At 47.2% G+C, this 23,855-nt stretch overlaps 1 protein-coding gene across 2 annotated transcripts in view; it reads left to right on the top strand.

The window, feature by feature from the left end:
* Positions 1–23,855, top strand: part of LOC149370809 (protein croquemort-like) — a 95,053-nt gene that overhangs the window by 54,121 nt on the left and 17,077 nt on the right. For both annotated transcript variants that reach the window (XM_089563297.1, XM_089563291.1), the window contains exons 4-10: positions 12,391–12,594; positions 13,220–13,311; positions 14,342–14,388; positions 14,574–14,646; positions 17,037–17,203; positions 18,267–18,385; positions 20,056–20,129. In XM_089563297.1, coding sequence (XP_089419423.1) covers positions 12,391–12,594; positions 13,220–13,311; positions 14,342–14,388; positions 14,574–14,646; positions 17,037–17,203; positions 18,267–18,385; positions 20,056–20,129 — 776 coding nt within the window. The remainder of the gene's footprint in view (positions 1–12,390; positions 12,595–13,219; positions 13,312–14,341; positions 14,389–14,573; positions 14,647–17,036; positions 17,204–18,266; positions 18,386–20,055; positions 20,130–23,855) is intronic.

Here is a 23,855-nt window from a genome sequence, read left to right as displayed (position 1 = left end):
CATATTGTTATAAAACAAATTCAGCGCAGTGTGTGTCTTCTCTCCGTTCTCGTCCTGTGTCCTTGCGCTGTTTTATTACAAGAAACCATAGCAGAGTTGCGTACACTATATAAAAACGATATATATATATATATATATATATATATATATATATATATATATATATATATATATATATATATATATATATATATATATATATATATATATGGTTATGGTTTATGGGGTTTAACGTCCCAAAGCGACTGAGGCTATGAGAGACGCCGTATAGTGAAGGGCTAAGGAAATTTCGACCACCTGGGGTTCTTTAACGTGCACTGACATCGCACAGTACACGGGCCTCTAGAATTTCTCCTCCAAAGAAATTCAACCGCCGCGGCCGGGATCGAACCCGCGTCTTTCGGGTCAGCAGCCGAGCACCATAACCACTGAGCCACCTCGGCGGTATATATATATATATATATATATATATATATATATATATATATATATATATATATATATATATATATATATATATATATAGGTACAGTATTACGACAAACGCGACTGTTCTTTTAACGTTTATTTTGCCAACAGTTTCGGGAATGGTATTCCCTTCGTCAGGGCAGGGCAGGCATTGTAAGCCTGCCCTGACGAAGGGAATACCATTCCCGAAACTGTTGGCAAAATAAACGTTAAAAGAACAGTCGCGTTTGTCGTAATACTGTACCTAAACTAGTAAACTGGCCCATTGGAACCCCTACTGAATACTATATATATATATATATATATATATATATATATATATATATATATATATATATATATATATATATATATATATATATATAAAGACGCTAGACGACAGCCTTCTCCCTTTATTACTCCTTCCTGTTCAGAATGCACGTACTCACAATTCACGAAGGCGAACTCGCCGCTAGCTGAATATCAGTTTTCCTGCCCCCCCCACGTGTCGGTTGTCTAGACAGTAAGTTTGTACTTTCCGGGTACCCACTCTTCGGTTTAGCAAAGTCTAGACGCCACGCCTCTGCAGAGCGATGATGCCCACAGTTGCATCCAACAACGGTACGCCGTTTCATGGGGGCCGACTGAGGATGGATGCTGCTATTTTTTTTTTTTTTGTGAAGCTGGGCTATTTATGTAAAAAAAAAAGAAAAAAAGTGCCGTCATTAGGGTCAGCGTATACACCTTTGCAAGCGTGCGCGTTCTACGGCGAGACGACGACCAAGACACCCTCTTGCGGAGTTCCGCCCTTCGGTGGCTCTGCCCTCAATCGTCCCCAGGGTCTGAGCAATCTATTCCATTAGACGCTGCGCGCGTCGCTATGTGCGAGACGACTTGGGCGTACGGCTATAGACGACTATCTTTGTCGTCTTCTTTTGCATTTCACTTTTTTTTTAATTATTATTTCTCGCGATGGTCTCGGGCGCAACGCCGTTAAACTAGCTCCAAGGCGCTCTGGAAACACGTCTTAATCCTGCTTTTGCTTCCACCGTGACCTTGGATCGAAGCAAGATAGCTGTCGGTTGGAGCTTGGGAAAAACGAAAGTGAGACTCGAGAGATACGCGAAAAAGTGCCACAAATGACAAGACATTGCATTGAAAGCACACTCACGCACTCGGGGCGAGCGAGGATACACGTGCAGACAAAAAAGGAGGACCTTTAATCTGGCGAGGAGGAAAATTGGGAGAAGGAAAGTGACCCGACCTGTTTCCCTGTTGCAATGTCGCGAGTCCAATTATCGAAAGCTTCCTCGCTTCCTTGGCTTTCGCTTTTCTTGCCATCGTTCTATCTTTCTTAAACGAAATTTCGCGCGTGCGCCCCAGCGGTCGCAGTGACGTCACACACCGGCCCTCGGCGGCACGTTTGTGTATTGTGTTTTTTTTCTTCGCTCTCTTCGCGCGCATCGCAGGCACCGCCAACCGGGATTGCGAAGGCAGCGGAAAGAGAGAGGAAATAATGAAAGTGGGGAAGAGTGTGAGGGGGGGGAGGTACAGCCGACGGCTCCGCAACAGTCAAGGGCGTCTTCGCTGTCGTCACCTCGCATGGAGGACAATTCGCGTCTGTCTGTCTGTCTGCCTGTCTGTCTGCCTGCCGAAGGGACGATACTCTATGCCCAAGGACCCTCAATCCAGGGTCGACCGAACTTCCTCTGTCGGAGAAGAAACACGAATCGTATGCGATTCGTCTAATAGCGAGATCGACGGCGCTCTTTTTAGAGAGAGGCGAGTCTCGACATGTCTCGTGTTATGTGTGTATACGTACTATGCCCATCCTTGGGAGCTAGGAAAACCTCACGGCCGCTTGAAACACGGAACTCCATTAGATCTCTCTCATTGCCGACGTTTGGTTTACGTGCTTCGTGCGTTGAGAGACGCGTCAAATTTTGCCTCTCCGTACTGCCGCGGTGGCTCAGTGGTTACAGCGTTCGGCTGCTAAACGTTAGTTCGTTAGATTGTTCGATACTGGCTACGAAGGCCGCAGTTCCTTGGAAGCGAAATGCGAAAACACACTTGTACCGAGATTTCGATGATGCTGATGATTGTGGCCGCGATGCTGATGATTATTTTAATGGCTCAGGGGAAGCTGTTGGCACAGAGCATCTACTGAGGTTACTGAGAATTTAGATCTTACTGAGAAAGAGTGCCTAGTGAGGCACTATGCACATTTAAGTGCCCCGGGAAATCAAAAATGACTCGAAGCCATCAATTGCGGCTTTCCTTTCAGGCAGCACTGTTGGTCTTTAGCGTTAAAATCTAGTAACCAATTAATCGGTGAATCGTGCCTCTGACGTTGTGTCGAGCATTCTCATAGAGACCCAATCTGTCCAAGCAAACATGACATCGAATTGATGTCTCCTTATGAATTCCTTGTTGATTTCCATTCGGACGTGGAAAGGGCTTATTTGTGATCGATGTATGCCAGGCCGGTTTTGTCGAAATTTACGATGCAGCTTGTGTGCGTAAGTTTGCGCGTCAGCTCAGCTATATACGCCTGCGCTTTTTATCCGAAAGAACGTCGAGGTCAAGAGCTGTACGTCGGTTGGCGCCTACTGGCGGTTGCGTCGGTATGCGCAGGTTGTGACGTCACCAGTCTTGTTTTGGTAGACACGTAGGCGCCATAGCGGTCAATTATGCCGCGCCGATAGCGGCCGTGTCGGTCTCATGATCGCCGGCTTCTGCAGAATTTCCGAGGAGTTCCTAGAAAGTAGATAGCGGTGTTTTGCTTGAAGCATTAGCCGACCTCCCGTAACATGTCAGTGAAACCTCTTTAACGTCTCTTTTAATTTTAACGATCGTTTTCCCGAGCGACTGGTCGCGGTTTGAACAATTCTGCCTTAGGCAAATTATACTTAGCATTTTAGTTTGGCATTTGGAGAAAAGAACGCGCGTGCAGCCTACCACTAAACTGTTAGAAAAAGTAACGTCAAACAGATATTCATTCATGCAAAAGAATCCAAAACAAAAACCTGTAGTTATGGGGGCCATGGCAATTCAGATCACAGTGCGATTCGTGGCGTATATATACCCTTGTATTTACGCAGAGTTCCTTTTTTAAGTCCCTCTTTCTCTGTCACTCAAAGCGATAGAAGGGTGCTGGTTAGTGCTTCGTGGTATATGCTGTCATGCCTCGTTGAGATGAAGTATTTCACTCTGTCATTTCAGATAGTATTAGTAATGCTTAACCAGACCTTACTATAGGGTAAGGCCGTGCCGTTTCATGTAGGCGATGTGGAGCATTTCAGGCTGTACAAGTACCCTTGAACAACGACACGCGCCCCACCCGAAAGCCAATGCATTCTGTTGTGCAACTGCTCTTACAGTAATAAAGTGGAATGTAGGTAATGCGTGCATTTTTTCCCGCCTGTTTCTTGAGAGAACGGGTCTCTTCCATAAAAGCCACAGAGAGGCCTGATCGTTGCCAGCCACATTTCTGCTGCTGCAGTATGACATATCCAGAAGGCGATTCCTCAGTCTTAAGCAACCAAAATGTGACCAGTAAATCTAACTGTAAATGTACAGGGAAGACAAGCCTGACTTAACCGAATTTCTTCCCTGTTGCTCCCTGTTCTTTTTTCATTTCGTAAAAAATAAAAACGGTGCCCCGAAGCTCTAAATGCAGTCAAGACGGAAAGCTGGGCTGGTTGGTGTGTCATCGTTAATTAAAAGGCTAGCGCATAAAAGCGCTGTCCTGTCTCCTTCTATGTCTGTGTCCTAGTTCTTTGCTGTAGTCTTTTAATTAATGATGGCTCTAAATGTAAACCACTTCTGATCAGTGTAAGCTTCGAATGAGCTTCGAAAATGCATTTTCATTTGTTTAGAAATTAGCGGCCGGTTAACTTCTAAACTAACGAAAACGCTCTTTTCTATGCACTCCAGCCACTCCTTCTGTCCGAAGTTCTTGCCGTGCGCTGTCGGCTTCCTTAACTTAGCGCCTGTATTTGCCGTTTAATGTCAACAAATATTAGTGTGCAACAAGATTCGTAGCCTATGCGTTGTACGCAACGTTTGTAAGTTGCGTAAAGCGCTTTAGAAGCGGAAAGTCAAAAGAAGGGCGGTTTTTGTTTCTTCTTTCCGCAGGCAACTATCGACTTGTAATCAGGATGCCATACACGTTAACGACGCTCTTAAAAAGAGCTCACGTTCCGTTATGTGCGCGTGGTATCTACGCAAGACTAAGCATTGCGGACAGTGCGCGAAAAGAAAGCGAAAGCATAGAGTTGGGCGGGGATTTACCGCTGAGGTTTATTTACACGTGCGCAAGGAGATAGCTTGAAGGATTCAGCTCTGCTTTTTTCATTTTTTTTTTACCATTGTCACTGTCGTGCGTGTGCGCGTGGATTTAGAAATAGCAAGTGATGGCTGTGGCGGCGTACCTTGCACAAGTTTTAAGCTGCAGCAAGAAACCTGTTGGTGTAGGTCCCTACTATAACCCACGTCCCATGCTTTTCACTCTGACATCTACGTTTCGCGATGTTACTGAAGAAGGAAATACAGAAAACAGGAGCAAACACTCAGGAGGAATAAACCTTGCGAGAGTTGGTTTCTCAGAAATGCCTTGGTGTTTTCTGATGTTATACGAATTTCGTTCACACGTGGATCTCTCTCACTTTTTCCACTTATGTCATCTGCGATAGCCCGCGTACTCAAGGACATGCTTCTTTAGCCACGCCATCTAGCGTCGGAATGCGTGCGATTGCGATACGGCCTTGTGGGGTGCCCTAAACCTTCCGCCACTACGTCACAACTTGAGCGATCTCACATGAAAAGAAATGACCATTGGAGTCAGAAAACATGTACGGCTTTTGTAAAAAAAAATATGCAGCACACCTAGCTGGCTTGCTTTTGAGCCATGGAGCATAGCACGTTTTGCGCTGCCATCATCCCAAATCTCTCAAAGGTAAGAGGAACTCTCGTCCCCATCTTTCTAGAGGTCACTACTTCCGAGTACGTTAGAGGACCTCACTACAAACCTGAAACTCTTAAACTCCCCCCCCCCCCCGGGCTGTATATTCTTTTACAAAGGCTGTACAATGTTTAAAGACAAGGCCTCTCATCAGTTGGTTGAGGCAAGTGAATCACATATGTGGCTTTGTAGGCAAGGTGTTCGGCTGCCGAGCCAAGGTCACGTGATCGAATCCCGGATGCGGCGGCCCCATTTCGATGGGGGCGTAGTGGAGAAACGCCCGCGTGCTGTGAAATGAAAGTACATGTACCCAGGTGGTAGGAGTTAATCCGGAGCCCGTAATTAACCGCCTCTCAAGGCTACGCCCAGCTTCTTCGCGCTTTAACCCGCGCTATGCCGCACCTTTTAAGCCTAATATTCTGACCCTTTCTGTACAAGTAGAAGCACTAATCGCTGTATTTTGTACTGATGCATAAACACATTTATGTGCAGCTGGCTAGTACAGTGCTACTGCGTTCGTGTCCAACATTAGCACTTATCAGTGCTACTGTTCGGAATAAATAAACTGCGCTTCATGACATCGTCTAGGTCGCGTGGCTGTCAAGTTAGATAACGGCAGCGCGTTTCCTCATGATTTCAGCACGTCTTATGGGTACGGGTGAGAAAAAGGATTAAGTGAAAACAAGGAAGAAGTGCTTCATTTTGTCCCATTTTCAGAATGAGTTCAGTATAAAGCCAGGAGAAGACAAACACAAATCTTACACGCTCGTCTGCCACATTTGCTAAACGCACGGCCATAAACGAATCATTAGTGATGCTTCTTATGTTAGCGGCCACAAAGCGATGAGTCGAACACGAATTCTATGTTACAGATGACCGAAAGAGAGTGAGGAGGGAAGAAACAGAGACACGGATATTTTGCGACCTTGCCAAGTAATGCTGATGGGGCTTCATTTAGCTTGTACGCGACGAGGTGGGTGGGCGCCAGTGGGTGATGGATGACTGCTATGGACGACGGGCATATTTATTTCTGGTATTTACAAATGTTACTTTTGCATTTATCTGATACCTTGACTAGTCACAGCGGAGCTCAACGGCAGAGCCCGGCAGCGCGGAAAGTGCAGCACTGCTGCCAACTTCCGGTCATGTGATCACTTCCGAGATCAATGGCCTTCATTGTATCACTCTTCTTTTTAGTTCACTTTTAGTTTGCTTCTGCGCACAGGTGTTCACTTGCGAACAGTCGATCTTCTTGCGCAAAAAAAAAAAATTAAGAGAAATTTCAGGTAAGCATGTGGCAGGAAGCAAAATTAATCACAGCATGGCTAAACGCGCACGGAGAGGTTGTTCACTCTCATAAATTACAGCCTCAGGGTGCGTGGCATGTCTCGGCTGGAGAGGATACTATGCAGTGTTGTTTTTGGTCTCAAAGTGAAATCGTTCATACCAGCGCCATTGGGTAGGGGAGGAATATCGGGGGCAACGAAATTATCGTCCAAGCGGAGAGCTTTGGGTATAAGAAGCCAAATTGAATTTTGTGTGAGACCAGTGATTGAAACAATCGCTCAGTCTTTTCAAACAGCTGCGTCACTCTTATTCGAAGAAGTGAGATTCTCAAATATTTGAATGATAAAAAAAAGATAAATAAATAGGGTACATGAACCCTAATTTAGAGAAAACAATACTAGTGTAAAAGTTTAGCAAAGAAGCCTCTCTGACCGCAGATGCAAGTTCGGCGCGGCGAAATACACACGATGTTTCCGTGGCGTCGCCCATATGAAGCTGTTCTAAGGCAGAGAACAAATAACATGATCGTTCGAACTCGAGCCGAGGTGCTGTAGGAAAATTTTCAGAAATCTTTTCGGCGCGGATAACAAATCACAATGCAGGGAAGTAGGAAATGATTTATAAGCTGTCGTTCAGCGCAGATCGGGAGCACAGAGATGACAGCCAGATAAGCTCTTTCCAGGATAATGTTTAATTCTGGAATGCGATAGCGGAGCCGCGTGAATGAGACTATAGGCAGTCGCGGTGGAATTTTTAATTAGTCCGAGGGGTAGGGAAGGTGCTCTTTACAGAAGGAAGTCAGTGCAGATTTGGCTTATTCTGGCATTAGCGTGAGCCTTCGATAAACAATTCAGGGGGCACTTTGGCTCTCTAAAGTGCTGCAAGGCGAAAGCGTTACCTGGCCACTGTTTGTTTTTATTTACTTTTTTATTTTTCATATTTTGTTTTCAATTTATTTTTGTTCCTTTTCTCAATTCTATTGTTTTTAATTTTTATTTCCACATCTTATTCTTATTTTGTTTTTATTTTTGTTTATTTTCTTTTTAGTTTCTTTTTTATTCTCCTTTTATTGACTTTACTCCTTTTATTTTATTTATGAAGCCCATGCATTCACTAGATGCGCCTATATTCATGCTGGAACCTTGAGCCTTTTAAGCAGTGACGCCGAAAGGCGGACGAATCTGCCGACGCGTCTGTCGACACGGCTGCCGACGCGTCTGTCGACACTCCTGCCGACGCGTCTGCTAACGACAGTGGGAGGCATTAAAGGCTTTCGCCTTAATATCCGTTGCGACATGAGCACGTGTGGGTTTGGTTTGTGGGGTTTTAACGTCCCAAAGCGACTCAGTCTATGAGGGACGCCGTAGTGAAGGGCTCCGGAAATTTCGACCACCTGGGGTTCTTTAACGTGCACTGACATCGCTCAGTACATGGGCCTCTAGAATTTCGTCTCCATCAAAATGTGACCGCCGAGGCCGGGATCGAACCCGCGTCTTTTGAGTCAGCAGCCGAGCGCCATAACCACTGAGCTAGAGAGAGAAGGACCATGACTGCTAGGTGACGTTTATCTACCAGACTCTACCAAATCGACTCATACGTCACAGCATATGCAGCACTGGTGAACTTGGGACTGCATTGTAGCTGGTGCGCCGCATATGAGGAAGGACGAACTACACAAGAACTACGCAGCCAGAGGTGTTAGGTTTCTCGCCCTCGCGCACCCCGAATCACGTGACCACAGGGGCGCATTCTAGACGCCGGCCACCGCCCAGCCTGTTGCCTGTTCTTGGTTACCAGCTGGCCTACGCGAGAGTTTTCTGTTACGACACACTGCTCCCACGTTGGGGTTTCATGCGCCCGGTAGAGTTTCATGCAGATTTGTCGTTGTAGAAACGTAATGGGAGCTTGACAGAGCAGCTGATCCATAGACGGGGCAAGAGGCTGAGAAAAGTCGTCGCTAGGTACAGAAGGAGTACAAAGGGGGTAGGAGAGGCACAGATTGCACGAGAGTACAGAAAGGAGTACAGAAAGGGTGTGAGGATGCTGGCGGGGCTTAAATGATGTTCGGCTTTAAAAGAAGGAGATTCGATGAGAAAGGTCAGGTGTTTTGATATGGTGCAGGAAAAAAGTATATTGGCGGCCGTATTCGGTTAGCAACCTCTTCAGTGGTGCTTGATCTAGCTGAGGCGTGGTGGACACGTATCGCTGTCGATAAGGACGACGATAAGACGCCAAAGTTGACGAAGGATATAAACGGGAAGAATGTGGGCGCAGCAGAGGGCCGGCGGAAACTCGGGAGGAGATGGGGAAGTTTTCGGGGATATGGCGGCACGGAACAGGGTTACCAAAAGAGGTCAGTGAGAGAGGACTTTTACCTGCAATGGGCATAGCTGGGCTGATGATGATGAACATGATAGATACGCATCTTGTCATTCATTGCCACCAGTTTCAGAAGAGAAGCACGTTATTTGCTGTGTTCCGACGATAAACGCAGGGCCGCTCCGCTTGCACGCTTGTGGTTTACTGTTCTCAGTGATAAATGCAACCTTCTGTTCCTCTCTCTCAGATACGATTGTGTTATCTCCAAAAGGTGCTTTAGATGCTCGCTGTCTAGTCGCCACGACCGCGCTTGTTCTTCGCTTCATCTTGAGTCGTACGATAAAACAACCACCAAGTTTTTTTTTTCTTTTGGTTCACATCTAGAGCTCCCGATATCGCTACGATGCCCTGTGTAAGTGCAGATTATTTCGCTTCCCTGTGTACATCTGCGCTTTATGCTTTATCCACATAGATGACTATAGGTGTTGGCACGCGTTATAAAGTGCCGCAATAAACGGGGTCCGCGAATGAGTGCAGTAAACGGGGTACGCTCGTAAAAGGCTCGAAAGTCGCTGCGCCTCTGGTTATAGTACCGTGGAGGTCTTGTTTCAAGTCGAGCGATGCTTCTGCTTCTTTTGATATTCAGGGCTCGCTCGGACGTGCCCGATCTTTGTCCTCTTCAGAATGGAGGACACACGTGCAGTATGCAAATGATGTCACTGCTTTTCAAGTGGAAAACTTTTTCTTGTTCGCACCTGTGGGTACATCCTGCGTAATCTGCTAGGGTGTTGTTTTTCAAGGTGCAGCGTGGAAAATCCGGTACTGGTCGCTCTGGATCGCGCGCGCCGTTGGTAGCATTTTCTTTGCGATGAGGTATTATCGGTTTTTGGGGCCTTGTTAATAGCGACATGGGTTACTCCCTATTTTTGTCGCCTCTACTATATTATAAAACACTTGTAAAAAAATGGAATATAACAGCAGCCTTGCATATCTTTCCTGTCAGCGTCGAATAAAATAAGAACACAACAGTTAAAGTAACTGAAGCAAAAGGAGGTTTTACTGCAGGAAGACAAATACTAGAGCATCTGATTTTCTTTTCGATGGCTGGCTGTCTACTGCGTAGAAGTGTTTGTCGGCCGTGCTTGTATTTCCTATTCAGCACCTGATATTTTTGTTTGTGTTCCCTTTGCAGTTATTCTGTTCGATTTTCATTTGAGACAGACAGTACACACTCTCCAGTAGGATAAAACTTAAAAAAAAAAAAACAGCATTGCGGCCAATAGGTAATAAATAGAGCATGGTCCACGGCATCCTATATTACTTCGCTGACCAATAACAACATTAAACTAATCCACATTTTTGATGTTTGACTATATCAAACAAGCTATAGGGATTAAAATTCTTGAGCTTATAATTTCGCCTGGTGGTTAGCTTTTGGTTTAGGAATAAAAGAAAAAGCTTTAACAGCGGGACTACTTTTTGGTGGAGTGGAATTCTATATGGCGATCACTGCAGACATCTGACTGTATAATAGTGTGTGCATTCTTATTGCCACGATACTGGTTTGCGTGGCTGCATGCATATGTTAATCTTTTGTAAGCCTGTTAATGCAAGCGTTAAAGACAAGTCTGTGATAAGTACGCATATTCTCTGTAACCCGTGGTGGCACTGCTGTCACTGCGTTTGTTAGTAACACCGCTATGGAAGCAAATTGTACTGGGTTGTATTTTTCCAGTGCATCGCAGGTGTTACGTAGGTGCTAGGTGCAGTTAGTTGCTATTATGTGCTGGGCGTCCTATACCCATGTTGAAACAAGCTTGATGCTGAGTAAGTTCTGGCTGGGTTTACAAGGATCGAACTTGATGCAGTGTTGCTGGAGTTATTGTGAAAGTAATATGGGCCATACGTTTATTTTTGGTCATTACGAATTAGTCAACTTTTAAGTATAACATTGTAGGAACATGTATTGTTAGAGAGTCCGTGCGTGCATATTTCTTACGCGATAAAGCACTCAATTTCGACGTGCGATAACATAACTACATTCGTGGTACTATAATTCGTGGCGTCGTCATTATGTTAATCATTTCGCAAAGCAGCTGGCGCGGGCCACTCGTCTTACCGTCCGGGTAAGCGGCTGTAATTTTCTTAGTAAGCAGTAGACGTAAGCTGGGAGATACACCTTGCAGCACGAGCGTCAGGAAACGCCACGTTTTGGCTTTATTGCCGTTTTGCGGTCGAGTTGGCTCGGCTGTCATGTCGCCTGTGCTCTCGGTCTTCGCGTTCTTTGCTGTGATTGGGGGAAAAAAAATATTTTGAAAATTAATGGATGCTTCCGGTCGTTGTGGAACTATATAGGCGTTTCATTTTCCGTTGTAAAACTTCAAAACCAAACTTCGTTTGAAGTTGCTTTGAACACAAGACGTTTGTTAACGTCTTGTGTTAAAACCCAAGACGTGGAGAAGATTTTAATTTGAAATTTGTACACTGACAACATTTGTGAGGTTTCGATGTGGCGATAAATACGCCTTCCTCGCGTATTCGCGGCTGCCAGTCATGACCGCCGACCCCATCCCGTGGTCGCGAGCACAACAGCGAACAAGCAGACCACGGGGGGCCGTGCTCTAGGGAAGAGAGGAACGACATTTGCGCTGACACGCACAAAAAAAGGCATTTACTGCTGCTACAACAATAACGCTGGCTAACAACAAAATACACTAAATAATCGAGGTCGTCCGACTCACCCGCACGGTAACGAGTGACTGTTCGTCTACGCTCGAGTAGGCAAGACGCTCCCCGGGATACGCTTCCTCGAGGCTTAGCGCCGCTTCATGACGAAGAGCGGAACCACGCCGAAACGTCCGGCCGCGACGAGTTCCCGAGGCCGAAGCGAAAGAGGCCTGTCTTCTGAGTGCCCGCAGCAGTCCCGCCTTCTATGGCGCTTGTGCATCTACGACGCAGGCGCCCTCGCTTGATATATAGTTGAAATAACTGGGAAGAACGAGCCCTCATGGGGAAGTTGAACATAAGAGGGCGGGGCCGTGCTGATCTTGACATATCGAACGCCTTCGCGCATTATCGTGAATTATCGTCACGCGCGTAATTTCTAAACAAAATACATTGCCACTCGTCCTAGGCTGTGTAATATTGCTTAGAAGTCGTCGATTTTCCTTTTGTTGTTTTGTTAAGATTGGTGCTGACGCGTGATCCCATATGTAAGCTATCTGCATAACCGACAGTATGCTATTTTAGCCATGGATAAAGAAGCCACAGCTAAAGTATTTCTAAACTTGTCCGATCACCTTGTGAACACGTATCCATCGCATGTAAGGGTGTGACACCATTTTCTGAAACGTGCCAAAATTTCTCTTTTTCAGTCATCTGCGTACTCCGTACGGGATGCCCCGGACGAATTCTTCAAGGAGGCAGTGACGGAGATCTTCAGCGAAACCGAAAGCAAGCTATTTGTAAGCAAGTCGATGCGGGAGCTACTGTTCGAAGGCTACGAGGAGCCAATCTTCCGGATCGCCAAGAGCATGGACTTCCCGGTGCCTAGCGTCCGGTTCGGCTGGCTGCACGGGGTGAGTGCCCTATCGTCGCTTGGCGGGCGAGCTGCTGCTCGCATACCGTTACTTATGTGATACAACTGCGGCCAGCGAGTGGTTTCACTCATCTTAAAGCTCCCACACTGTGAACATGAATTACCCTGTAGGAGAGTAAAGAGGGACTGCACAGTTCCCTTCGCACTGCCTTTTTGGGACAGGGTATGCTACCGAAGTCGTAAGGTTGATTTCGGTCACTTAATATATGGAATACTTACTATTGGCAACGGAAACATATTTCAATCTTAAAGCGCAGTAACTTGATGCAGCTAGCACATGAAGGAGGCTTTTAACGCGCCACCAAAGGCCATGCATGTAGTTAGCAATTAGATGAGATTAAAAACTCCTTTAAAATCCTATCAACTCACTATCAGCTATCAACTATCAAGAACTTATCAAGTTTTCAGAAATCTGTTTCCGTTGCCAAAGGTGCGTGTTCTGTATTTTTAGCGACGAATATCTACCCCAAGGCTTGGAAAACAAAGCGTGCCCCCGTCAGGGAGTGCTCTAGAGCATCATTTACTCCCTTTTTTAGTCGAGTAAGATGTAATTCTTGCTTAAAGCGCCTAAGGGTGGATATGTGAATCTCTGAATTTTATTTCAGAAAAACGACACTGACGACGGAGAGTACACTATCTTCACGGGTTCCAAAGGAATGGACAACTATGGAGCTATGGACAAGTACAACGGCCGAAAGTGAGCATGTTTTAATGCTGGCGGGCTTTTGAGATTGACAGAAATTTATTTATTCATTTATTTCTTGTACACCTGAAATGCCCCTGAATAAATACAAAAAATGAATCTGAAATGAATGACATGGGGTTTAAAACAGAACATTTTCAATGGCTTGTTTAAAATGGACGGGGCTGGTGTGGAGTGCGGCATCGGCAGGCAGGCCATTCCAGTCTACTGCAGTCTGGGAAAATAAGGAATGAATGTGCGCAGTGGTGCGTGCCCGGGGGGGATAAACGGCTTTTCTGTGACTGGTGCGTGATGAGCTGGTTTTAGGTCTGCAAGGGATGAATGATAAAACTTGTGGAAAAGGATTAGTCGGCAGATTTTGCGTCGCAGCTCGAGGTCAGGCAGGTTAGCTCTTGACTTCATGGCAGTCACACTAGAATGATAAGAGTAGTCTGAATGGATGAATCTAGCTGAACGGTTTTGCACTGATTCAAGTGCTTTAGTTAGATAAGAAATGTGAGGGTCCGAAACTGCGCAAATTACTTTAATACGAAGGAGAAAATGTTTTTGATGACCTTTGCTAGGCCATAAAACAGTTTTGCGAACCTTTGGAGAAACTAATCAATTTAGTTTTACTCGCCAAATTTCCACTGCTCGGCTCGTAAACCGTTTCGCAAGGAAGCGGCTGTGAACTGGTTTGTGAATGCGTTTAATTGACCTCGTTTACCTGCTCATTCCGATGAAATTAAAAAGCAAATTGTAAAAGAGCAGTCGTTCAGACTGGGTAGTCTCAATAGCCGTCTGTCTGCTGTCAGCCGTTAGCAAATACTCTCATCTACGCCTGAAGTAGGAAGCTTATTTCTTTTGCTCGTGCAGTCCAGCCTCATGCCTCTTGAATTTTGTGAACGAGCCGAAGGGTAAACTTTGGGGAAACGCGAACTGACGGCGCAAGTGTGCCGGGGCCATCACTGAAAGAAAGTGTGTTTCGTGAAGTCCTATTTTGCTGACTGCATGCATTTCTTCATTCTTTTTGTCTACCTAACAGTGAGACATCCGCCTACCATGGCCACTGCAACATGATTAACGGAACAGGTGCGTTGATTTTTGTCACATATAATTGATATCAAATATATATTGTAATTGTATATATTATGTTATATATCTCAAATACATATATTTTATACTACTGATGCGACCTCCTGAGGAATTATGCAGATATTGAGGAGTGTTACGTATCTGTATCTCCCGTGTAACTGTATCTCATCTCTTATCTTCAGTTGGCGACATGTATCCGCCTCTTGCGTTGGAGAAAAAGGAAAACTTAACCCTGTTCGTCTCCGATTTCTGCCGGTGAGTTTCGAGTTGTTTTATTATTGATGTACATGCAGTGCCACCTACGTTACAGTTCTGGCAACTTCACGGATTTTGAGCTGTCGGCTCAAAGCAAAAGAGGGCGCGCACAGGGCGGAATAAGAGGGAGAAGGCAGGAAGCGCTAATGGAGCAATTCACTGCTTTTTCTTTCTCGTATTTTTTTATTTTGTACAAATTCTAGCTTTAAGTCCCAAACTTATCCAAATAGTGCACTCCTTGAACATGAGTGCGTTTGTATCCGCTATGCACCCTGGCCAATCCCCCGTCGTCGGTATGTGCCATAAGCCTGAGTACATCATCGTCATCATCAATAACGTGCTGATACGCGTGTGTAAACTGCCAGGTCCCATTTGCCGTACGCCGAGGCGAAGTAGTAATGACATATTAAGGAGGAGACTTGGGCAAGTTTGTACATCATCCCTAAGAAAAAGAGCTTTTAAGGCGAAAGCCTTTAATGGCTTATACAGTCGTGACCAAGACGTGTTAGCAAACTTGTCCGCATTTCAGATTGGTTGAAATGGTCGTGTGGTCGAAATGGTCGTGACGTCACTGCGCGCGAATTTTGATGGGTGTCCACCGAAATACGTGAGACAGTTAATGCGCAATTTCCTTTCCTCACATACAATTTTCGACTGGTGTCCACCGAGATATGCGAGACAGTTACTGCGTAATTTCCTTTCCTCAAATACAATTTTCATTTTCTTCATTACGGCCCCTCTTTCGTTCTTCTTTCACTCCACTTCCTCCCTTCCTGTACGGCGCGGTTCAGGTGTCCACCGAGATGACACAGAATTATAGCGCCATTTCCATTCCTCAGCAAGCGTTGCGTTCAAAGGGCAACGCATCGCGCCGTACCGGTGGTGGCGTTCCGTGGACTCCCTGGCAGAGCTACAACACGCTGTCGCGTTCCACTCCTAAAGGCGAAGATTAAGCGTCATTAATTGGCAGTTAATTAATGCACCAACAGAACGTGAAATGAGCAATCGCGTAGCAGAATGCAGCACTCAGGCTTTCGCCTTTCACCACTTTAGCCGCTAAAGTTCCTCGTAATTTTTGTAACATGTCACGGAGAAGGAACACGACGCCACAACGCGCCATTCTATTCTATTCTATTCTATTCTATTCTATTCTATTCTATTCTATTCTGTTCTATTCTATTCTATTTTGTTTATAGTTCTTTGAGCTCTTTCCAGCGCGTTGTGCCGTCGTATTCCTTTTTGTCCCATGTTTCTGCATTGTTTTTCTTTCTTGATAGTGACAGCAGCATCACTTTCTCAAGTATACGGCGCCCATTACGTATACAATTAACATGACATTTATAGCACTGGTCAACTTGGATAAAGCTTTTTTATTTAATTTATTTTTCAGGTACTCCGTTGGCTGTGTTCCTTTTCAGTGTTTGTCTGGTGCAGCGCTACGTGCATGTTCAAAAAAGTGCACAAACTAGCCCCGCAAAAAATTAGTGCATGTTCAAAAAAGTGCACAAACTAGCCCCGCAAAAAATTAGTGCATGTTCAAAAAAGTGCACAAACTAGCCCCGCAGAAAATTTTATTCAATTACTTTTCCTTGTGTAGAGGGCACTTCTATGAGTGTTTAATCGCTTCATTCACAAACGACAATCCTTTATGGTGCCCTATTGCATTTGGGTGTTCGTCTTATATTACGCTAATTTTATCCCTGGGTAAGTAATACATAGACATGGATGTCGAGACGTACGGCGGCGTCGAAGGCCGGGAAGAAATCCCTATACATAACTATCGTGAAAGAAAAGTTGCAGACAAATATATTGATGCTCAGTGTGCAAAGGGGCCCCTATTTATTAGAAGCTGTTGTGTCCTATCGAGGCAGTCTTATTCTTCGTCTGCTAGTTCATCCTGCTGCTTTTTCAAGATCACTAGAAGAACTTTCATGACATATATATGCCCTCCTCCCCGCGCTACACACATGTCAAGTGCGGCCGAAACAATAAGGGGCCGGCATGCTTCGGTGTTCGTACTTTTCTCGCGTTCCGCATTAAACATAGAAAGGTTTCTATGGAGCCTAAGCGTGCTCCGTATAATTATGGCTGCGACTGTACATAGTATGTGGTGCATGCAGAGGCCGAGTACAGTGCTCGCGTTTATGCTGATGCCCTTACTGGAAAACCCTAAAATTCCATGACAACTGCGCGACGAACGGGGCATAGTTCTGAGAAGGAAGCACTCAGGAACGCTACGCAGCGCTGTGTTGTGTCCCGACATCCGGCTGTTTGGTCAACTTTCGTGTTCCAACCGCAGTATTTTGTGAGGAGTCCTTTATCAGACTCCATTAGCATAGAAGATGCTCTCTGTTCACTGAGCTTGTACCGACGGGTTGTCGTCACGACAGGTCCATCGTGCTGGACTTTCTGGGCGACGTGGAGACCCGCGGCGTGAAGCTCCGTCGTTACTACGCCGGGCCCCGGATGTTCAACTACAGCTCCAAGGAGAGCCGCTGTTTCTGCGACAAAACTTGCTTGCCAAACGGCGTGCTCAACGTGTCCGCATGCGTTCAAGGTAAGGGCGGCAGTCACTTCCTAGAATCTTGTGGGTAGCGGCACAAAAGACGGGGCCTAAAAAGGGGGCGCCGCGGTGGCTCAGTGGTTATGGTGTTCGGCTGCTGACCCGAAAGACGCGGGTTCGATCCCGGCCGCGGCGATTGAATTTCTTTGGAGGAGAAATTCTAGAGGCCCGTGTACTGTGCGATGTCAGTGCATGTTAAAGAACCCCAGGTAGTCGAAATTTCCGGAGGCCTCCACTACGGCGTCTCTCATAGCCTTAGTCTCGTTGGGACGTTAAACCCAATAAACCAAACCAAACCAAACCACTAAAAAGGGACGAACACAGGACGAGAGCTGTTTTACAACTGCTGTTTCACAACTATCCTTTGCGCTGCGACCCTCAAGAATGTATTTCCGACTGACTCGTTTAGCAATTGCATCACAGCTTTGGTTTTGTTTAGGGTGGTTTAAAGGGCCACTGACCAGGGTCCGGACATTTTTGAAAAACAAGCCCACTGCATAGATGAGGCATCGAAGATAACCTATGCAAAATACTAGAGCCATGCGCGCCCCGAAAAGCTGCGAAAATTCAAATCAAAGCCCGTTCGTTCTTTCCTTCCTTCAAAAACGGGCCCGGCCCACTACTCTGCACCCCGCTGACGTCAAGGGGGGATACTTTCGCTAAAGGCACTCCATTGGTGCATCGTTCTGACTGACGGGAGAAGGTTGGGCGTAGCCTTGGCGTCGCGTCGTCTGCACAAGGCTTTCCGCAGCGCCTTCTGTTCTGGCTCATGCCTACAAACCCGCATGAAGGAACAAAAAAAAAAAAAAAAAACTGCGGAGGGAGCGTGCGGCGACAGCCTTGAACCCTAGCCATAAAAAGTAAAAAAATAGTAAAACTGAGGGAGTTGGTTCCTACAACTCGCCCTGTTGTAGGAACCGCATTGTGTTCCTTCGTGCTTTGTTTTCACCGAGAACACAATGGATTTGTCACGCACTTGAACCTGACACTAATGTGCTAGCTGTAACTGCGCATTCGCGCGCTTCGAACGTATAGCAGCTGTGTCTTGTGCCCGCAGGATCTCCGGTCATCATCTCGTTCCCCCACTACCTGTACGCTCATCCCTATTACCAGCAAGGCCTGGAGGGCATCAGGCCGGATCCAAAGAAGCACCAAATGTACTTAGACATTGAGCCGGTGAGTGAATAGCGGTCCTTCTTCGTATTAAAGCACCACAACAGACTGCATACCGTGCCCTACTGTACGGTTGCGCTGTCCTGCACGGCACAGACCCGTCGTCAATGTATGCACTCACGCAAAGGTACTTCGGTGTCCTCAGGGGTGTCTGCACCGTCACTGAGCCCTTACCATTGGAAAGCCATAGCATAAAGCAATTTGCGATCCGCTACCGTGATCCGCTTCTGCGGGGTACCACTGCGCATGCGCAGATCACCCAGGGGGCGCCATGTGCCGGCAAGATACGCGGACGCCAATCAGCGCGTACGTATTGGCGGTGTGTGGAAACGGATCACGGGAGTGGATCGCGCGATGCTTAATCTTTCTCTAGCAGCAAAAGCGTATTTGCGGTAGCCTTCAAGAGCTCTTTATTTTGCGTGCTCCTCAGTACATCATGTTGGGATGTCAGTAGTGAATAGAAGTACTCTAGCTGGGCGAGCCTTTTGCACAGTAAGTTAGTGTTTTCATTTTATTTGTCGGAATGGTAAAAAGTGGCCAAGACTATACTGTAAGCGTCCTCCGTGCCGGTGCGGCGCACGTCTAAGTGTTAGCATAGACGGTTCAATCAATCAATTAATCAATCAATCAATCGGCCAAGATCGATCGATCGCTCAATATATCTATCTCAAAATCAAAGCAAAACACGGGCTTCAGTACAGTGCTTATGCGATCGTTTTGTTTTGGAAGTTTATGAAATCTATGGCGGGATCGAATGTCGTACCAAATGCTGATTTAACGCCTGAAGATTGTTATCAGCCAACTGTTACTCATCGTAACTTGAAATAAACATGGCTGCATATAAGAAGCACGTACTGCTTCGGACGTTCTAAGAAATACAGCTCGTGAGAATCGCAGACTTGCAAGCCGTGAAAAGTAATAAGGGAGTAATTACTCATTGACGTCCACCCGAGCGCAGCCATACGGCTACAAAGGAAAGCTATACAGCTTTCTCACAAACTTCGTAGTTAAAGAAAAATTCGTCCTGGTCCGGGTTTCGAACCCGGGACCACCGCTTCACCGGAGCAGTCGCTCTACCAATTGAGCTAACCGGGACGGCAAGCTTATGGTAGGGCGAGAGCGAATTGATCAATAACTCGAAGTGGGAGCAGTGTTGACCAAATTTTTAGGGCAATCCCCCAAGGTGGAGTAGATTTGTAATAAGGGAGTAATTACTCATTGACGTCCACCCGAGCGCAGCCATACGGCTACAAAGGAAAGCTATACAGCTTTCTCACAAACTTCGTAGTTAAAGAAAAATTCGTCCTGGTCCGGGGTTCGAACCCGGGACCACCGCTTCACCGGAGCAGTCGCTCTACCAATTGAGCTAACCGGGACGGCAAGCTTATGGTAGGGCGAGAGGGGGATTCCCCTATAAATTTGGTCAGCCGTGAAAATTAGCTTGAGAAGGATATATATCTTTGTTTTGTTAGTAGAGACAGAAAGGTTTGTATGAGATAACGGCACCTGGCGGTATTCCAGGGCAAGAGGATGAGATTTCATGCTATCACAACTTTCGCGAGCTCGTAAACAGAGCAGTTGCTCCCACGAATGAAACTTACCGACGTCTAAAACGTCGCGCACAGTTTTTGATCGTCTCAATGTCTGAAACTCTTTTTTTCTCTTGCTTTCAGAAAATGGGCATTACCGTGAACGCCAATGCGAAATTCCAAGTCAGCGTTTGGATCGAAAACATTGACAAGATTCCGTAAGAATATTTCTTCTTACCGTTGTTGGAAGCTGCTGGCTCCCGGTCACGGGCGCATGTGAAATTTGAGAATCAGAGACTTGCATTTCATCATCGCGTTAGGGAAGCCGATCAGAAAAATTTCCTCTTGTGAGGTAATAAAATACTGACGGTTTGAATTTATACAGGGCAAGTAAAGCGAAAGTATAAAAGGCGATTTTTTCAGGCGAGCGGTTAAGGTTTCGACTTTGGTTAAACCTGGTAGATTGCGTAAGCATCCATAGCGTTCCATTGGGGATCATCGCTGGTTGTAGACGATTCGGTTTCGATAGAGGCGCGGTGCGCCCGTCTAGCAGCGTCTTGAGCGCGCCGCTTAGCAAGGCGCTGTTCGCGTTCTTCATCTGTCTCCGAAGCCCGTTGTCGTTTCCTAGCTTCGTCAAGCCGACGTAGCCTCCTTTTCTGCTTATCAGGCGGCATAAAGACGGAGCTTGTTGTTGTTGTTGTTGTGACTGAGAGAAGGATGAAAAGGAAATTGCACGGGCCTGCTACTGGCTCGAGCCAAGCCACCACCGCTGCCACGTGCAGATAGAGGAGAGTTAAAAGACGAGAGGAAGGAGAGAAAGGAAAGAAAAGACGCGGGTCGCAGCAACAACTGCGTCCGCCGGAGCGGACGCTGCTCAAAAAAGAAAATGGCTGAGGCTTAACTTGGTTAAGCCTGGAGAATGCGAAGCATCATCGTGTCGCGTAATTTGGAGGCGCACAACCACAGCGACGGCGCGAGGTGGGCCCCCGTTTCTCCACTGTCGTGACGTCATCGTGTCACGTGGTGTGAGGTCATGTATCACGTGATTTGGAGGCGCACAACCACAGCGACGGCGCGAGGTGGGCCCCCGTTTCTCCACTGTCGTGACGTCATCGTGTCACGTGGTGTGACGTCATGTATCACGCGATTTGGAGGTGCACAACCACAGCGACGGCGCGAGGTGGCCACCCGTTTCTCCACTGTCGTGACGTCATCGTGTCACGTGGTGTGGCATCATCGTGTCACGTAATTTGGAGGCGCACAACCACAGCGACGGCGCGAGGTGGGCCCCCGTTTCTCTACTGTCGTGACGTCATCGTGTCACGTGGTGTGACGTCATGTATCACGTGATTTGGAGGCGCATAACCATGGTGAAGAGCTGAAGTGGTAGCTAAAGTAGTATGCTTCGCATAAAACAGATAAGCGGCCGAAGCCGCGCTCGCCGAAGCGAGAACAGCCGTTGTTGTTGTGACTGAGAGAAGAATGAAAAGAAATTGCACGGGCCTGCTACTGGCTCGAGCCAAGCCACCACCGCTGCCACGTGCAGATAGAGGAGAGTTAAAAGAGCAGAGGAAAAAGAAAAAGGAAAGAAAAGACGCGCGTCGCAGCAACAACTGCGTCCGCCGGAGCGGACGCTGCTCAAAAAACAGATAAGCGGCCGAAGCCGCGCTCGCCGAGGCGAGGACAGAAGGACAGATACCAAGCAAGCGAATGCATTTTATACCCCCCTCCCCTCCCCCGTTCTCCAGCCTCCTCTCCACACTCCGCAGCTGGCGAGAGCCCGGCGAGGGCAGCGCCTGCACTCGGCAGCGGCGCGGCTACAGCTGTAGTGCGCCGCGCCTCGCGCCGCCCTTCAAGGTCAAACGTGCCTCGGGCCGCCCCGACGCGAAAGCTGAATCTTGTCGTAATATTGCTTACGCAAAAAAAATACTAAGTAGGAAAAAGCAAAAAATCAAGAGGGCGTTCACGTGGCCTCGTGTGCAAAGCATCTGCTTCCCAAAACACACCTTTTAAATATAAATCCACTTCATCATCATCATCATCAAGCCCCAACAGAAGTAAAAACGGATTTATAAGGCCGTCGAAGACGTGCATGTGGCCTTTTAGGGCGTTAAAGCTGGCTTTAAAGTACTTGAAGGGACTATAAAGGTTAGTACGATGTCCAGCTCGGTTGTGAGATTAGCGTCCCGAGGTTGCCTACAAGCGGGTTGGGTCCGTTATGGACGGATGACCATGAATGAAAGGGCCGAGCAATGCCATAACATATTGTGTGCTGTGCCTAGGCAACTGCATTGTTTAGGCGTCTTCTGAACACGACGCTTTCAGAAATGGGGCAAAACAGCGGGGCTGGAGCCATTGTGTGCTTTCGTGCCCCATCCGCGTGATTTTACTAAAAGATGACGTACGTGAGAGGATCACGTGAGCATCACGCAGGTATGCAAGATCTTTTGAAGCGAAAAGCTTCACTAGGCTCGTCAACACCACACTTCGCGGGCCACCCCTGGGCGCCGCCGCGGCGCGCCCTTCCTCCTCCTCGCCACCCCTCCGTTCTCCTCGCCACCTGTTTAACCTTCGCCGCTACTAGCGGTTCTTATCGCGTTCTTATCGCGTTATCACAAGGCGTAACGCCCGAGCGGCGGCGGCGAACATAAAGGAGGCCGCGCGCCGCGGCGCGCACTCCGTCGCTACTTCTCCTCCTCGCCATCGGTTAACCGCCTGGGACGGTTGGGACGGCGGTCTCCGTCCCAAGAGAAGGTTCTTTCGCAAGGCGTTGCGAGAACGCACACGTGACCGGCGGCGGCGGCAGTAGAAGAGGCGCAGACATTCGCCATGGAAGGAAGAAAAGAAGACCCGGAAGTGGTAGCGAGGGAGTTGGCTCAAATTCTACACGGCTACCGTGGTGCTCCCAATGCATTGTGCGCGAACTGCGACAGCCATGACGTCAAACAAAGCATAACTGCAGCTTTTCGCTTGTATATCCAGGCTTAACCAGAGCTAAGCCACTGCCAATCTTTTTTCTAACAGGCAGCGGTGGCATATGCTCGAGAAGAATGAAAACTGCATGGATGTGTTATCAGTGCTGTTACTAGAAAAAAGAGTAATCGTACCCGCGCAATGTTCACCCAAGAACCTGGCGTCCGTGATCGAGGCCGATGTCCATATCACTTTTTCACAAGTATGTGCCTTGGTGTTTTAAGGCGAAAGCCTTTAATGCCTCAGCGTTGTCGACAGAAGGTTGTCAGCTGAGGAATCACGCTTTTTCTTGTCAGACCAGAAAAGAAATCTTTGTGCACGATGGGATTCGAACCACCATCCTTCCGCTCCGCAGCCGAGCGTGCGCTACTTCCTGCCAGTGCTCATGTAGTTCTCCTTGTCTGGGACGCTGGAGAGTGTTTGCAGAAAGGCGCGAATCAGACGGATACCTTCCAAACGCCTTCCAGTGTCTCCAGCATTTAAGATTCACAAACAATTGTGTACTTAATTAACATCTTAACCACACATCAGTGACACAAGCAGCAACATAGCGCTAAAGGATTTAGCCTTACTGCACTTTAGGTCAATACAGTGCCCCTCCTGAATTTTTTTTTCTCGCTCTTCGTCTCGCCGCTCGTCCCTAAGTGCGACTAGTCCTTCATTTCTGCGCGCTTGTTTTCACTATGTTTGTTGTCTGTGCCGCCTACCGTTGCAACGACGCTTGCACCGGCGCGTCGCTCTCGAAATAGCCACGAAACGCCGTGCCTGAAGAGAGTAAGTGCCTTTTTCCTGCTCGCATCCTTTGTGGCCGCCTCTGCCTGGACGGAAGTGGTTTAGACGCCAGCATCAGACTTCGCTGCCTCGCTGTTTGTCTGGCTTTCCGCTCTGTCTGCAGCGACCATCTGAAAGCAGCGCGACCGAGTCCCTCGTCGAATTGGTCGAGTGTTTTCGCTCGCAAGCTAATTTCTGGG

This window comes from Amblyomma mixtum, chromosome 1, assembly GCF_055824585.1.
Source record: "Amblyomma mixtum isolate Tamu chromosome 1, ASM5582458v1, whole genome shotgun sequence".
Classification (NCBI taxonomy): Eukaryota; Metazoa; Arthropoda; class Arachnida; order Ixodida; family Ixodidae; genus Amblyomma; species Amblyomma mixtum.
The sequence above is the reverse complement of the archived record's forward strand: the minus strand, read 5'-3'. Positions and strand labels throughout refer to the sequence as shown.